Below are 15,000 nucleotides of genomic sequence, written 5' to 3' on the forward strand. Positions count from 1 at the left end.
ATCATTATGTAGGCTAGCCTGCCCACCGTATCTGGGAGCTGTTGGCTATAATCTCATTATGTAGGCTAGCCTGCCCACCGTATCTGGGAGCTGTTGGCTATAACCTCATTATGTAGGCTGGCCTGCCCACCGTATCTGGGAGCTGTTGGCTATATTATCATTATGTAGGCTGGCCTGCCCACCGTATCTGGGAGCTGTTGGCTATAATCTCATTATGTAGGCTGGCCTGCCCACCGTATCTGGGAGCTGTTGACTAGAGTCCAGGTGCCAAGACCAGAGGAGACACAGTTGCTATTTAACGCAACAGTTTTTTGTGACAAAACTATTGTTAGACCTGAACATGCGATGGAAACACATTGAACTTTATGTTTTTATTCAGTACATGTAAACTTAATACGATAACGTATTGGTCATGGAGTTGAAATGGATGAATGGTTCACAATGGGAGATCATCACTGTTGTCCTTCTGTAGTGACGTTAGGGTTAGATTAGGTCAACACACACACACATTCTCTCTGTCTCACACACTGTATCGTATCATTGGTGCTGAAGGGTTGAACTGCTGCGTGTCATTGGTGGTGAAAAGTTGAACTGCTGCGTGTCATTGGTGGTGAAGAGTTGAACCGCTGCGTGTCATTGGTGGTGAAGAGTTGAACCGCTGCGTGTCATTGGTGGTGAAGAGTTGAACTGCTGCGTGTCATTGGTGGTGAAAGAGTTGAACCGCTGCGTATCATTGGTGCTGAAGAGTTTAACCGCTGCGTGTCATTGGTGGTGAAGAGTTTAACCGCTGCGTATCATTGGTGCTGAAAGAGTTTAACCGCTGCGTATCATTGGTGGTGAAGAGTTTAAACGTTGCGTATCATTGGTGCTGAAAGAGTTTAACCGCTGCGTGTCATTGGTGGTGAAGAGTTTAAACGTTGCGTGTCATTGGTGGTGAAGAGTTTAACCGCTGCGTATCATTGGTGCTGAAAGAGTTTAACCGCTGCGTGTCATTGGTGGTGAAGAGTTTAACCGCTGCGTATCATTGGTGCTGAAAGAGTTTAACCGCTGCGTGTCATTGGTGGTGAAGAGTTTAACCGCTGCGTGTCATTGGTGGTGAAGAGTTTAACCGTTGCGTGTCATTGGTGCTGAAGAGTTTAACCGCTGCGTGTCATTGGTGGTGAACCGCTGCATGTGGTTTTGGTCACTGCTCTTTAGCTGAGCGCTGACAGCATGACAGACTACAGCTCCGCTTATTGGCCAAGCCTGTTGCTGCATGGCCCCCTGGGAAATGCAGTCTTTATTATTTAGTGTTAATTATTCCCACAGTTGGCTCTGGGAACCCAGCCCTTCTCACTCAGTCATAGTGTGTGTGTGTGGTGTATCTGCTCTGTAAACTCCCCGAGCCACAAAACACCAACTGCTAATGTTCTGATGATGATGATGATGATGATGATGATGCTGATGATGATGTGGACTGGCGTAAACCTGATTTTATTACTCATCCAAGAAGACACAGCTGTGTGTGTGTGTGTGTGTGTGTGTGTGTGTGTGTGTGTGTGTGTGTGTGTGTGTGTGTGTGTGTGTGTGTGTGTGTGTGTGTGTGTGTGTGTGTGTGTGTGTGTGTGTGTGTGTGTGTGTGTGTTAGACTATGGGAGAGTGTTTGGATCAGTTGGTTTCTATAAAGAATGTGTTGCATAGGAATGTTAATGATCTGTGAATCAATGTAAACACACACAGATACACACAACCCTACACATACACACACACACATCCCTCCACCCTACACACACACACAGCCCTACACACACACACACACACACACACACACACACACACACACACACACACACACACACACACACACACACACACACACAGCCCTCCACCCTACAAACACACACAGCCCTCCACCCTACAAACACACACACACACACACACACACACACACACACACACACACACACACACACACACACACACACACACACACACACACACACACACACACAGCCCTCAGCCCTTCTCCTGAGTTCTCACCTCTATCCTAGCTCCCAGAAGCTCATGGGTAAACTGCTATGCTAATAAGGGAACCCAGGGATTCTAGAAGGTTGACCAGGAGGAATACGGCTGGCCAGTTAGTTATCTCTGATCGCTGTCTAAAAACAGTTTTATTACAGTGTAGTTCGCTGTCTATGTGAAATAGATCATAAACCGTACACTCTTAAAAAGAAAATGGTTCCAAAAGGCTTCGGCTGTCCCCATAGGAGAACTCTCTTACCTTGTCAGCTCGGGGATTCGATCTTGCAACCTTTCGGTTACTAGTCCAACGCTCTAACCACTAGGCTACCTGACGTGTATAAGTGTATATTATTGTATACTTAATGTATATGTACACTATATTTACAAAAGTATGTGGACACCTCTTCAAATTAGTGGATTGGGCTATATCAGCCACACCCGTTGCTGACAGGTGTATAAAATCGAGCACACAGCCATGCAATCTCCATAGACAGACATTGACAGTAGAATGGCCTTACTGAAAAGCTCACCGTCATAGGATGGAAACATAAAGTGTTTCTAGAGTCGATTGACGTCAAAATCTGTCTGTTTAGAGATATTTTTTTGTTTGTTGTCGTCGTATAGGCTGTGTCTCATGTCCGTCCTTCCGCGTCCTGAGTCTGAAGTAGCGCCGATATGCCAACTGTTGTCCGAATGGTTTGGCCTAACGAAACTAATATGACCCCACTATGGAAAGAGAAGACTCTCACGCTCTGGTTCTCTGTTTTGCTCTACGGCCGCCACTAGTGTCGTGGGACTTGTCTGAAGGTAACACGGTACCTGTTTTAAAAATGAACGGAGGTAGTTTTGCGCCAACGAAAATAAAAAGGGGTTAAATATGTGTTATTCTTGAGGTGTGTTAGATCTCACTGATATAGGACAGACACTTCAAACCTTATTCCTTATTCATATTTGTATATATTTTTTTACTGTTGGTTTTGCCATTTCTGAATGTGCTATTCAATGCTTTTCTATGGGCTTTAGCGGGTTTTGGCTAAATTCATTGTATTCATTTTTTATTTTTTTTTACCTACGTGGTTCCGAAAATTAGATCGCAAAAGGATTTATGGCAGTGGTCGCCAACCGGTCGATCGCGATCAAGGCATTCCTAGTCGATCTTCACGGCATTCCTAGTCGATTTTCACGGCATTCCTAGTCGATCTTCACAGCATTCCTAGTCGATCTTCACAGCATTCCTAGTCGATCTTCACAGCATTCCTAGTCGATCTTCACAGCATTCCTAGTCGATCTTCACAGCATTCCTAGTCGATCTTCACGGCATTCCTAGTCGATCACCAAATATTTCTGTAGAAAAGCCTACGAACGATAAAGCCTTGAGCTCCTTTTTTTAAATCGTGTTGAGCTGTTGCCGGAAGGTGCACTTGATTCCAATGTTCTGCGCACCGGTTGAGCAAATTGTTCCCAGGAGACAAACTCCACCTACCCGGCAGACAGGCTAGTGATCTCAACTCAGAAAAGGTTGGTGACCACTGACCTATGTATAGGGCTGACCTCATTGGTCGATTGTTTGGTCGATAGGCTGTTGGTCGACTGTTTGGTCGATAGGCTGTTGGTCGATAGGCTGTTGGTCGATAGGCTGTTGGTCGATAGGCTGTTGGTCGATAGGCTGGTGGTCGATAGGCTGGTGGTCGATAGGCTGTTGGTCGATAGGCTGTTGGTCGATAGGCTGTTGGTCGATAGGCTGTTGGTCGATAGGCTGTTGGTCGATAGGCTGTTGGTCGATAGGCTGTTGGTCGATATGCTGTTGGTCGATATGCTGTTGGTCGATATGCTGTTGGTCGATAGGCTGTTGGTCGATAGGCTGTTGGTCGATAGGCTGTTGGTCGATAGGCTGTTGGTCGATAGGCTGTTGGTCGATAGGCTGTTGGTCGGTAGGCTGTTGGTCGATAGGTGTCTAAGGTTCAGGGAACTGGGTGGAGGCTGGCTAGTGACAGTGTCTAAGGTTCAGGGAACTGGGTGGAGGCTGGCTGATAACAGTGTCTAAGGTTCAGGGAACTGGGTGGAGGCTGGCTAGTAACAGTGTCTAAGGTTCAGGGAACTGGGTGGAGGCTGGCTAGTAACAGTAAGTTTCAGGAAACTGGGTGGAGGCTGGCTAGTAACAGTGTCTAAGGTTCAGGGAACTGGGTGGAGGCTGACTAGTGACAGTGTCTACGGTTCAGGAAACTGGGTGGAGGCTGGCTAGTAACAGTGTCTAAGTTTCAGGGAACTGGGTGGAGGCTGGCTAGTAACAGTGTCTAAGTTTCAGGGAACTGGGTGGAGGCTGGCTAGTAACAGTAAGTTTCAGGAAACTGGGTGGAGGCTGGCTAGTAACAGTGTCTAAGTTTCAGGGAACTGGGTGGAGGCTGGCTAGTAACAGTGTCTAAGTTTCAGGGAACTGGGTGGAGGCTGGCTAGTAACAGTAAGTTTCAGGAAACTGGGTGGAGGCTGGCTAGTAACAGTGTCTAAGGTTCAGGGAACTGGGTGGAGGCTGGCTAGTAACAGTGTCTAAGGTTCAGGGAACTGGGTGGAGGCTGGCTAGTGACAGTGTCTAAGGTTCAGGGAACTGGGTGGAGGCTGGCTAGTGACAGTGTCTACGGTTCAGGAAATTGGGTGGAGGCTGGCTAGTAACAGTGTCTAAGTTTCAGGGAACTGGGTGGAGGCTGGCTAGTAACAGTGTCTAAGTTTCAGGGAACTGGGTGGAGGCTGGCTAGTAACAGTAAGTTTCAGGAAACTGGGTGGAGGCTGGCTAGTAACAGTGTCTAAGGTTCAGGGAACTGGGTGGAGGCTGGCTAGTAACAGTGTTTAAGGTTCAGGGAACTGGGTGGAGGCTGGCTAGTAACAGTGTTTAAGGTTCAGGGAACCGGGTGGAGGCTGGCTAGTAACAGTGTCTACGGTTCAGGGAACTGGGTGGAGGCTGGCTAGTAACAGTGTCTATGGTTCTGGGAACTGGGTGGAGGCTGGCTAGTAACAGTGTCTATGGTTCTGGGAACTGGGTGGAGGCTGGCTAGTAACAGTGTCTATGGTTCTGGGAACTGGGTGGAGGCTGGCAATTAACAGTGTCTGAGGTTCTGGGAACTGGGTGGAGGCTGGCTAGTAACAGTGTCTATGGTTCTGGGAACTGGGTGGAGGCTGGCGATTAACAGTGTCTGAGGTTCAGGGAACTGGGTGGAGGCTGGCGATTAACAGTGTCTGAGGTTCAGGGAACTGGGTGGAGGCTGGCTAGTAACAGTGTCTATGGTTCTGGGAACTGGGTGGAGGCTGGCGATTAACAGTGTCTGAGGTTCTGGGAACTGGGTGGAGGCTGGCTAGTAACAGTGTCTATGGTTCTGGGAACTGGGTGGAGGCTGGCGATTAACAGTGTCTGAGGTTCAGGGAACTGGGTGGAGGCTGGCGATTAACAGTGTCTGAGGTTCAGGGAACTGGGTGGAGGCTGGCTGATAACAGTGTCTAAGGTTCTGGGAACCTGGGGGGGGGGGGGGTGCGCTGGGCCCGTGTTAACAGGAACAGGAAGGGGGACGTAAGTCATGCGGTAACGTCACAGCTGTTCTTCCCCACACACACATCTGCTCTTCTCTTCCTGGCTCTAGTGCTGACCTTGGCTAGACAATTGTTTATACATCGACTCATCTCATCCATCCCCAGACAACACACACACACACACACTCTGGCTCGCTCATACAAAGACATGCTCTTGCTTACACACACACACACACACACACACACTCACACACACACACACACACACACACACACACACACACACACACACACACACACACACACACACACACACACACACACACACACACACACACACACACACACACACACACACACACACACACACACAAGCACATACCATTCCAACTTAAACTCCTAAATCTGTGTTGGATAGTGTGAAGTGCCTTCAGACAGTTGAGACCCAGCCTGGATAGCTTCATCCCCATCCAGACAGTTGAGACCCAGCCTGGATAGCTTCATCCCCATTCAGACAGTTGAGACCCAGCCTGGATAGCTTCATCCCCATTCAGACAGTTGAGACCCAGCCTGGATAGCTTCATCCCCATCCAGACAGTTGAGACCCAGCCTGGATAGCTTCATCCCCATTCAGACAGTTGAGACCCAGCCTGGATAGCTTCATCCCATTCAGACAGTTGAGACCCAGCCTGGATAGCTTCATCCCATTCAGACAGTTGAGACCCAGCCTGGATAGCTTCATCCCCATTCAGACAGTTGAGACCCTGCCAGGATAGCTTCATCCCCATTCAGACAGTTGAGACCCAGCCAGGATAGCTTCATCCCCATTCAGACAGTTGAGACCCAGCCTGGATAGCTTCATCCCCATTCAGACAGTTGAGACCCAGCCTGGATAGCTTCATCCCCATCCAGACAGTTGAGACCCAGCCTGGATAGCTTCATCCCCATCCAGACAGTTGAGACCCAGCCTGGATAGCTTCATCCCCATCCAGACAGTTGAGACCCAGCCTGGATAGCTTCATCCCCATCCAGACAGTTGAGACCCAGCCTGGATAGCTTCATCCCCATCCAGACAGTTGAGACCCAGCCAGGATAGCTTCATTCCCATTCAGACAGAGACAGTTGAGACCCAGCCAGGATAGCTTCATCCCATTCAGACAGTTGAGACCCAGCCTGGATAGCTTCATCCCCATTCAGACAGTTGAGACCCAGCCTGGATAGCTTCATCCCCATTCATTCAGTTGAGACCCAGCCTGGATAGCTTCATCCCCATTCATTCAGTTGAGACGCAGCCTGGATAGCTTCATCCCCATTCAGACAGTTGAGACCCAGCCTGGATAGCTTCATCCCCATTCAGACAGTTGAGACCCAGCCTGGATAGCTTCATCCCCATCCAGACAGTTGAGACCCAGCCTGGATAGCTTCATCCCCATCCAGACAGTTGAGACCCAGCCTGGATAGCTTCATCCCCATCCAGACAGTTGAGACCCAGCCAGGATAGCTTCATTCCCATTCAGACAGAGACAGTTGAGACCCAGCCTGGATAGCTTCATCTCCATTCAGACAGTTGAGACCCAGCCTGGATAGCTTCATCCCCATTCATTCAGTTGAGACCCAGCCAGGATAGCTTCATCCCCATTCATTCAGTTGAGACCCAGCCTGGATAGCTTCATCCCCATTCAGGATAGCTTCATCCCATTCAGACAGTTGAGACCCAGCCTGGATAGCTTCATCCCATTCAGACAGTTGAGACCCAGCCTGGATAGCTTCCTCCCCATTCAGACAGTTGAGACCCAGCCAGGATAGCTTCATCCCCATTCAGACAGTTGAGACCCAGCCTGGATAGCTTCATCCCCATTCAGACAGTTGAGACCCAGCCTGGATAGCTTCATCCCCATTCAGACAGTTGAGACCCAGCCAGGATAGCTTCATTCCCATTCAGACAGAGACAGTTGAGACCCAGCCTGGATAGCTTCATCCCCATCCAGACAGTTGAGACCCAGCCTGGATAGCTTCATCCCCATCCAGACAGTTGAGACCCAGCCAGGATAGCTTCATTCCCATCCAGACAGAGACAGTTGAGACCCAGCCAGGAGAGCTTCATCCCATTCAGACAGTTGAGACCCAGCCTGGATAGCTTCATCTCCATTCAGACAGTTGAGACCCAGCCTGGATAGCTTCATCCCCATTCATTCAGTTGAGACCCAGCCAGGATAGCTTCATCCCCATTCATTCAGTTGAGACCCAGCCTGGATAGCTTCATCCCCATTCATTCAGTTGAGACCCAGCCTGGATAGCTTCATCCCCATTCATTCAGTTGAGACGCAGCCTGGATAGCTTCATCCCCATTCAGACAGTTGAGACCCAGCCTGGATAGCTTCATCCCATTCAGACAGTTGAGACCCAGCCTGGATAGCTTCATCCCCATTCAGACAGTTGAGACCCAGCCTGGATAGCTTCATCCCATTCAGACAGGAGACCCAGCCTGGATAGCTTCATCCCATTCAGACAGGAGACCCAGCCTGGATAGCTTCATCCCCATTCAGACAGTTGAGACCCAGCCTGGATAGCTTCATCCCATTCAGACAGTTGAGACCCAGCCTGGATAGCTTCATCCCATTCAGACAGTTGAGACCCAGCCTGGATAGCTTCATCCCCATTCAGACAGTTGAGACCCAGCCTGGATAGCTTCATCCCCATTCAGACAGTTGAGACCCAGCCTGGATAGCTTCATCCCCATTCAGACAGTTGAGACCCAGCCTGGATAGCTTCATCCCCATTCAGACAGTTGAGACCCAGCCAGGATAGCTTCATTCCCATTCAGACAGAGACAGTTGAGACCCAGCCTGGATAGCTTCATCCCATTCAGACAGTTGAGACCCAGCCAGGATAGCTTCATCCCCATTCAGACAGTTGAGACCCAGCCAGGATAGCTTCATCCCCATTCATTCAGTTGAGACCCAGCCTGGATAGCTTCATCCCCATTCAGGATAGCTTCATCCCATTCAGACAGTTGAGACCCAGCCTGGATAGCTTCATCCCATTCAGACAGTTGAGACCCAGCCTGGATAGCTTCCTCCCCATTCAGACAGTTGAGACCCAGCCAGGATAGCTTCATCCCCATTCAGACAGTTGAGACCCAGCCTGGATAGCTTCATCCCCATTCAGACAGTTGAGACCCAGCCTGGATAGCTTCATCCCCATTCAGACAGTTGAGACCCAGCCTGGATAGCTTCATCCCCATTCAGACAGTTGAGACCCAGCCAGGATAGCTTCATTCCCATTCAGACAGAGACAGTTGAGACCCAGCCTGGATAGCTTCATCCCATTCAGACAGTTGAGACCCAGCCAGGATAGCTTCATCCCCATTCAGACAGTTGAGACCCAGCCAGGATAGCTTCATCCCCATTCAGACAGTTGAGACCCAGCCAGGATAGCTTCATCCCCATTCATTCAGTTGAGACCCAGCCTGGATAGCTTCATCCCCATTCAGGATAGCTTCATCCCATTCAGACAGTTGAGACCCAGCCTGGATAGCTTCATCCCATTCAGACAGTTGAGACCCAGCCTGGATAGCTTCCTCCCCATTCAGACAGTTGAGACCCAGCCAGGATAGCTTCATTCCCATTCAGACAGTTGAGACCCAGCCTGGATAGCTTCATCCCATTCAGACAGTTGAGACCCAGCCTGGATAGCTTCATCCCATTCAGACAGTTGAGACCCAGCCAGGATAGCTTCATTCCCATTCAGACAGAGACAGTTGAGACCCAGCCTGGATAGCTTCATCCCCATCCAGACAGTTGAGACCCAGCCTGGATAGCTTCATCCCCATCCAGACAGTTGAGACCCAGCCAGGATAGCTTCATTCCCATTCAGACAGAGACAGTTGAGACCCAGCCAGGATAGCTTCATCCCATTCAGACAGTTGAGACCCAGCCTGGATAGCTTCATCTCCATTCAGACAGTTGAGACCCAGCCTGGATAGCTTCATCCCCATTCATTCAGTTGAGACCCAGCCAGGATAGCTTCATCCCCATTCATTCAGTTGAGACCCAGCCTGGATAGCTTCATCCCCATTCATTCAGTTGAGACCCAGCCTGGATAGCTTCATCCCCATTCATTCAGTTGAGACGCAGCCTGGATAGCTTCATCCCCATTCAGACAGTTGAGACCCAGCCTGGATAGCTTCATCCCATTCAGACAGTTGAGACCCAGCCTGGATAGCTTCATCCCCATTCAGACAGTTGAGACCCAGCCTGGATAGCTTCATCCCATTCAGACAGGAGACCCAGCCTGGATAGCTTCATCCCATTCAGACAGTTGAGACCCAGCCTGGATAGCTTCATCCCCATTCAGACAGTTGAGACCCAGCCTGGATAGCTTCATCCCATGCAGACAGTTGAGACCCAGCCTGGATAGCTTCATCCCATTCAGACAGTTGAGACCCAGCCTGGATAGCTTCATCCCCATTCAGACAGTTGAGACCCAGCCTGGATAGCTTCATCCCCATTCAGACAGTTAAGACCCAGCCTGGATAGCTTCATCCCCATTCAGACAGTTGAGACCCAGCCAGGATAGCTTCATTCCCATTCAGACAGAGACAGTTGAGACCCAGCCTGGATAGCTTCATCCCATTCAGACAGTTGAGACCCAGCCAGGATAGCTTCATCCCCATTCAGACAGTTGAGACCCAGCCAGGATAGCTTCATCCCCATTCATTCAGTTGAGACCCAGCCTGGATAGCTTCATCCCCATTCAGGATAGCTTCATCCCATTCAGACAGTTGAGACCCAGCCTGGATAGCTTCATCCCATTCAGACAGTTGAGACCCAGCCTGGATAGCTTCCTCCCCATTCAGACAGTTGAGACCCAGCCAGGATAGCTTCATCCCCATTCAGACAGTTGAGACCCAGCCTGGATAGCTTCATCCCCATTCAGACAGTTGAGACCCAGCCTGGATAGCTTCATCCCCATTCAGACAGTTGAGACCCAGCCAGGATAGCTTCATTCCCATTCAGACAGAGACAGTTGAGACCCAGCCTGGATAGCTTCATCCCATTCAGACAGTTGAGACCCAGCCAGGATAGCTTCATCCCCATTCAGACAGTTGAGACCCAGCCAGGATAGCTTCATCCCCATTCAGACAGTTGAGACCCAGCCAGGATAGCTTCATCCCCATTCATTCAGTTGAGACCCAGCCTGGATAGCTTCATCCCCATTCAGGATAGCTTCATCCCATTCAGACAGTTGAGACCCAGCCTGGATAGCTTCATCCCATTCAGACAGTTGAGACCCAGCCTGGATAGCTTCATCCCCATTCAGACAGTTGAGACCCAGCCTGGATAGCTTCATCCCCATTCAGACAGTTGAGACCCAGCCTGGATAGCTTCATCCCATTCAGACAGTTGAGACCCAGCCTGGATAGCTTCATCCCCATTCAGACAGTTGAGACCCAGCCAGGATAGCTTCATCCCCATTCAGACAGTTGAGACCCAGCCAGGATAGCTTCATCCCCATTCAGACAGTTGAGACCCAGCCAGGATAGCTTCATCCCCATTCAGACAGTTGAGACCCAGCCAGGATAGCTTCATCCCCATTCAAACAGTTGAGACCCAGCCAGGATAGCTTCATCCCCATTCAGACAGTTGAGACCCAGCCTGGATAGCTTCATCCCATTCAGACAGTTGAGACCCAGCCTGGATAGCTTCATCCCCATTCAGACAGTTGAGACCCAGCCAGGATAGCTTCATCCCCATTCATTCAGTTGAGACCCAGCCTGGATAGCTTCATCCCCATCCAGACAGTTGAGACCCAGCCTGGATAGCTTCATCCCATTCAGACAGTTGAGACCCAGCCAGGATAGCTTCATCCCCATTCAGACAGTTGAGACCCAGCCTGGATAGCTTCATCCCATTCAGACAGTTGAAACCCAGCCAGGATAGCTTCATCCCCATTCATTCAGTTGAGACCCAGCCTGGATAGCTTCATCCCATTCAGACAGTTGAGACCCAGCCTGGATAGCTTCATCCCCATTCATTCAGTTGAGACCCAGCCTGGATAGCTTCATCCCATTCAGACAGTTGAGACCCAGCCAGGATAGCTTCATCCCCATTCAGACAGTTGAGACCCAGCCTGGATAGCTTCATCCCATTCAGACAGTTGAGACCCAGCCAGGATAGCTTCATCCCCATTCAGACAGTTGAGACCCAGCCAGGATAGCTTCATCCCCATTCATTCAGTTGAGACCCAGCCTGGATAGCTTCATCCCCATCCAGACAGTTGAGACCCAGCCTGGATAGCTTCATCCCCATTCAGACAGTTGAGACCCAGCCTGGATAGCTTCATCCCCATCCAGACAGTTGAGACCCAGCCTGGATAGCTTCATCCCATTCAGACAGTTGAGACCCAGCCTGGATAGCTTCATCCCCATTCATTCAGTTGAGACCCAGCCTGGATAGCTTCATCCCATTCAGACAGTTGAGACCCAGCCAGGATAGCTTCATCCCCATTCAGACAGTTGAGACCCAGCCTGGATAGCTTCATCCCATTCAGACAGTTGAGACCCAGCCAAATCCAGGATAGCTTCATCCCATTCCTAGTCCCAGACAGTACCGTTGGCTGTAATGTAAACTCGGACAACCAGAACTAAAATCTTTGCGTGATTGCGTCAGATGCTCGATTAAACTCTGGGGGAGACGTGTTAGAAAATGTACTAACGAGACTAGCCAGGTCTCCACCCCTCTAATCAGGAGGACCCCCCCCCCCCTCCTTACCAGAAGCATTCCTCTTGGGATCATTTCAGGAAGTCCCCACCACCCAATCCTGATACGCCAAAATTAGCAGTGACGGATAACCAAAGCACTGGAACTTCTGTTGCTCAATAGGGGGTCGCATCCCAGAGTCTTTTGACAGACGTTACAATACCATTAATGTTACGTAGTCTGTCCACCAGAGATTAGCTGTCTGTAGTCTGTCAGAGATTCGCTGTCTGTAGTCTGTCAGAGATTCGCTGTCTGTACTCTGTCAGAGATTAGCTGTCTGTAGTCTGTCAGACATTAGCTGTCTGTAGTCTGTCAGACATTAGCTGTCTGTAGACTGTCAGAGATTAGCTGTCTGTAGTCTGTCAGACATTAGCTGTCTGTCAGAGATTAGCTGTCTGTAGTCTGTCAGAGATTAGCTGTCTGTAGTCTGTCAGACATTAGCTGTCTGTAGTCTGTCAGACATTAGCTGTCTGTAGTCTGTCAGAGATTAGCTGTCTGTAGTCTGTCAGAGATTAGCTGTCTGTAGTCTGTCAGAGATTAGCTGTCTGTAGTCTGTCAGAGATTAGCTGTCTGTAGTGTGTCAGAGATTAGCTGTCTGTAGTCTGTCAGACATTAGCTGTCTGTAGTCTGTCAGACATTAGCTGTCTGTAGTCTGTCAGAGATTAGCTGTCTGTACTCTTGTCAGAGATTAGCTGTCTGTAGTCTGTCAGAGATTAGCTGTCTGTACTCTGTCAGAGATTAGCTGTCTGTACTCTGTCAGAGATTAGCTGTGTTGTAGCATATGTAGTCTGTGTAGAGATTATCTGTGTTGTAGTCCGTCAGAGATCAGGTGTGTTGTAGTCTGTGTAGAGATTATCTGTGTTGTAGTCCGTCAGAGATCAGGTGTGTTGTAGTCTGTGTAGAGATTATCTGTGTTGTAGTCTGTCAGAGATCAGGTGTGTTGTAGTCCGTCAGAGATCAGGTGTGTTGTAGTCTGTGTAGAGTTGTGTCCTACTAAGGATGGCCAGGTGAAGGGAGTTGTCTTTCTGTCTCAGATCTCCGTCTCTCTGGGTTTTGACCTTCTCTGGTTCTGACTGTCATGACACACAGATGATACATGTATATCTTGATATCAGTCTTTTCTCAATACGATTACAACTGGCAGGCTGTTAACAGTGGTTTTGATAAGTGTGTGTGTGTGCGTGCATGTGCGTGTGTGTTTGTGTGTTGAACACCCTGCACTAGGCCTGTATAGAGCAGGATCTGCCAGACAACATGAAACTGTCCTCAGAGTTGAAACATAAAACTGTCCTCAAGAGTTGAAACATGAAACTGTCCTCAAGAGTTGAAATGTGAAACTGTCCTCAAGAGTTGAAACGTGAAACTGTCCTCGGTTGAAACATGAAACTGTCCTCAAGAGTTGAAACGTGAAACTGTCCTCAGAATTGAAACGTGAAACTGTCCTCAGAGTTGAAACATGAAACTGTCCTCAGAGTTGAAACATGAAACTGTCCTCAGAGTTGAAACATGAAACTGTCCTCAGAGTTGAAACATGAAACTGTCCTCAGAGTTGAAACATGAAACTGTCCTCAGAGTTGAAACATGAAACTGTCCTCAAGAGTTGAAATGTGAAACTGTCCTCAAGAGTTGAAAAATGAAACTGTCCTCAGTTGAAACATGAAACTGTCCTCAAGAGTTGAAACGTGAAACTGTCCTCAGAATTGAAACGTGAAACTGTCCTCAGAGTTTAAACATGAAACTGTCCTCAGAGTTGAAACATGAAACTGTCCTCAGAGTTGAAACATGAAACTCTCCTCAGAGTTGAAACATGAAACTGTCCTCAGAGTTGAAACATGAAACTGTCCTCAGAGTTGAAACATGAAACTGTCCTCAGAGGAAGGGCCAAAACACATCCCCACAGATGTGTACCCATTCTCACACACACTCTCTCTCTCTCGCCTTTCACACACACTCTCTCTCTCTCTCTCGCCTCTCACACACACTCTCTCTCTCGCCTCTCACACACACTCTCTCTCTCGCCTCTCACACACACTCTCTCTCTCTCTCTCGCCTCACACACACACTCTCTCTCTCTCTCGCCTCTCACACACACTTATCAAAGCGATAGACTCCTCTGGCACTGACTGACAGTGGAATGTGTGCGCCAGGTAACGATGTGAGATCTAATGACCCTCTTTCTCTCCTCCCCTTTTCCCCTCCCCTCTTCTCCTCCCCTACCTCCCCCCTCTCCTCCTCTACCTTCTTCCTCCTCCTCTTCCAGGCCAGAAGGGTCTACTCCACCTCTCCCCGGACGTCTATCAGGAGATGGAGGCCAGCAGGAAACAGGGGACCCCCGTTAACTACCTGACCCCCAAACTATCTGACCCCCTGGTCGTCCCCCTGTCCCCTGGACACACCCCCTACTACAGGTAGAATCGCTCTTTCATTCCCATGTCTACCAGATACCTAAACAGCTAGGAGGAGAACTGAGCTGGGTTAGTTACCATGTCTACCAGATACCTAAACAGCTAGGAGGAGAACTGAGCTGGGTTAGTTACCATGTCTACCAGATACCTAAACATCTATAAGGAGAACTGAGCTGGGTTAGTTACCATGTCTACCAGATACCTAAACAGCTATAAGGAGACCTGAGCTGGGTTAGTTACCATGTCTACCAGATACCTAAACAGCTATAAGGAGAACTGAGCTGGGTTAGTTACCATGTCTACCAGATACCTAAACA

The 15,000-nt window shown here is 49.3% G+C and overlaps 1 protein-coding gene across 7 annotated transcripts in view; it reads left to right on the plus strand.

Moving 5' to 3' along the window:
* stau2 (staufen double-stranded RNA binding protein 2) overlaps window positions 1–15,000 on the plus strand; it is a 322,536-nt gene that overhangs the window by 141,229 nt on the left and 166,307 nt on the right. For all 7 annotated transcript variants that reach the window (XM_071414103.1, XM_071414100.1, XM_071414106.1 and 4 more), the window contains exon 12: window positions 14,539–14,686. In XM_071414103.1, the coding sequence (XP_071270204.1) occupies window positions 14,539–14,686 (148 nt within the window). The remainder of the gene's footprint in view (window positions 1–14,538; window positions 14,687–15,000) is intronic.

This window comes from Salvelinus alpinus, chromosome 8, assembly GCF_045679555.1.
Source record: "Salvelinus alpinus chromosome 8, SLU_Salpinus.1, whole genome shotgun sequence".
NCBI classification, from domain to species: domain Eukaryota; kingdom Metazoa; phylum Chordata; class Actinopteri; order Salmoniformes; family Salmonidae; genus Salvelinus; species Salvelinus alpinus.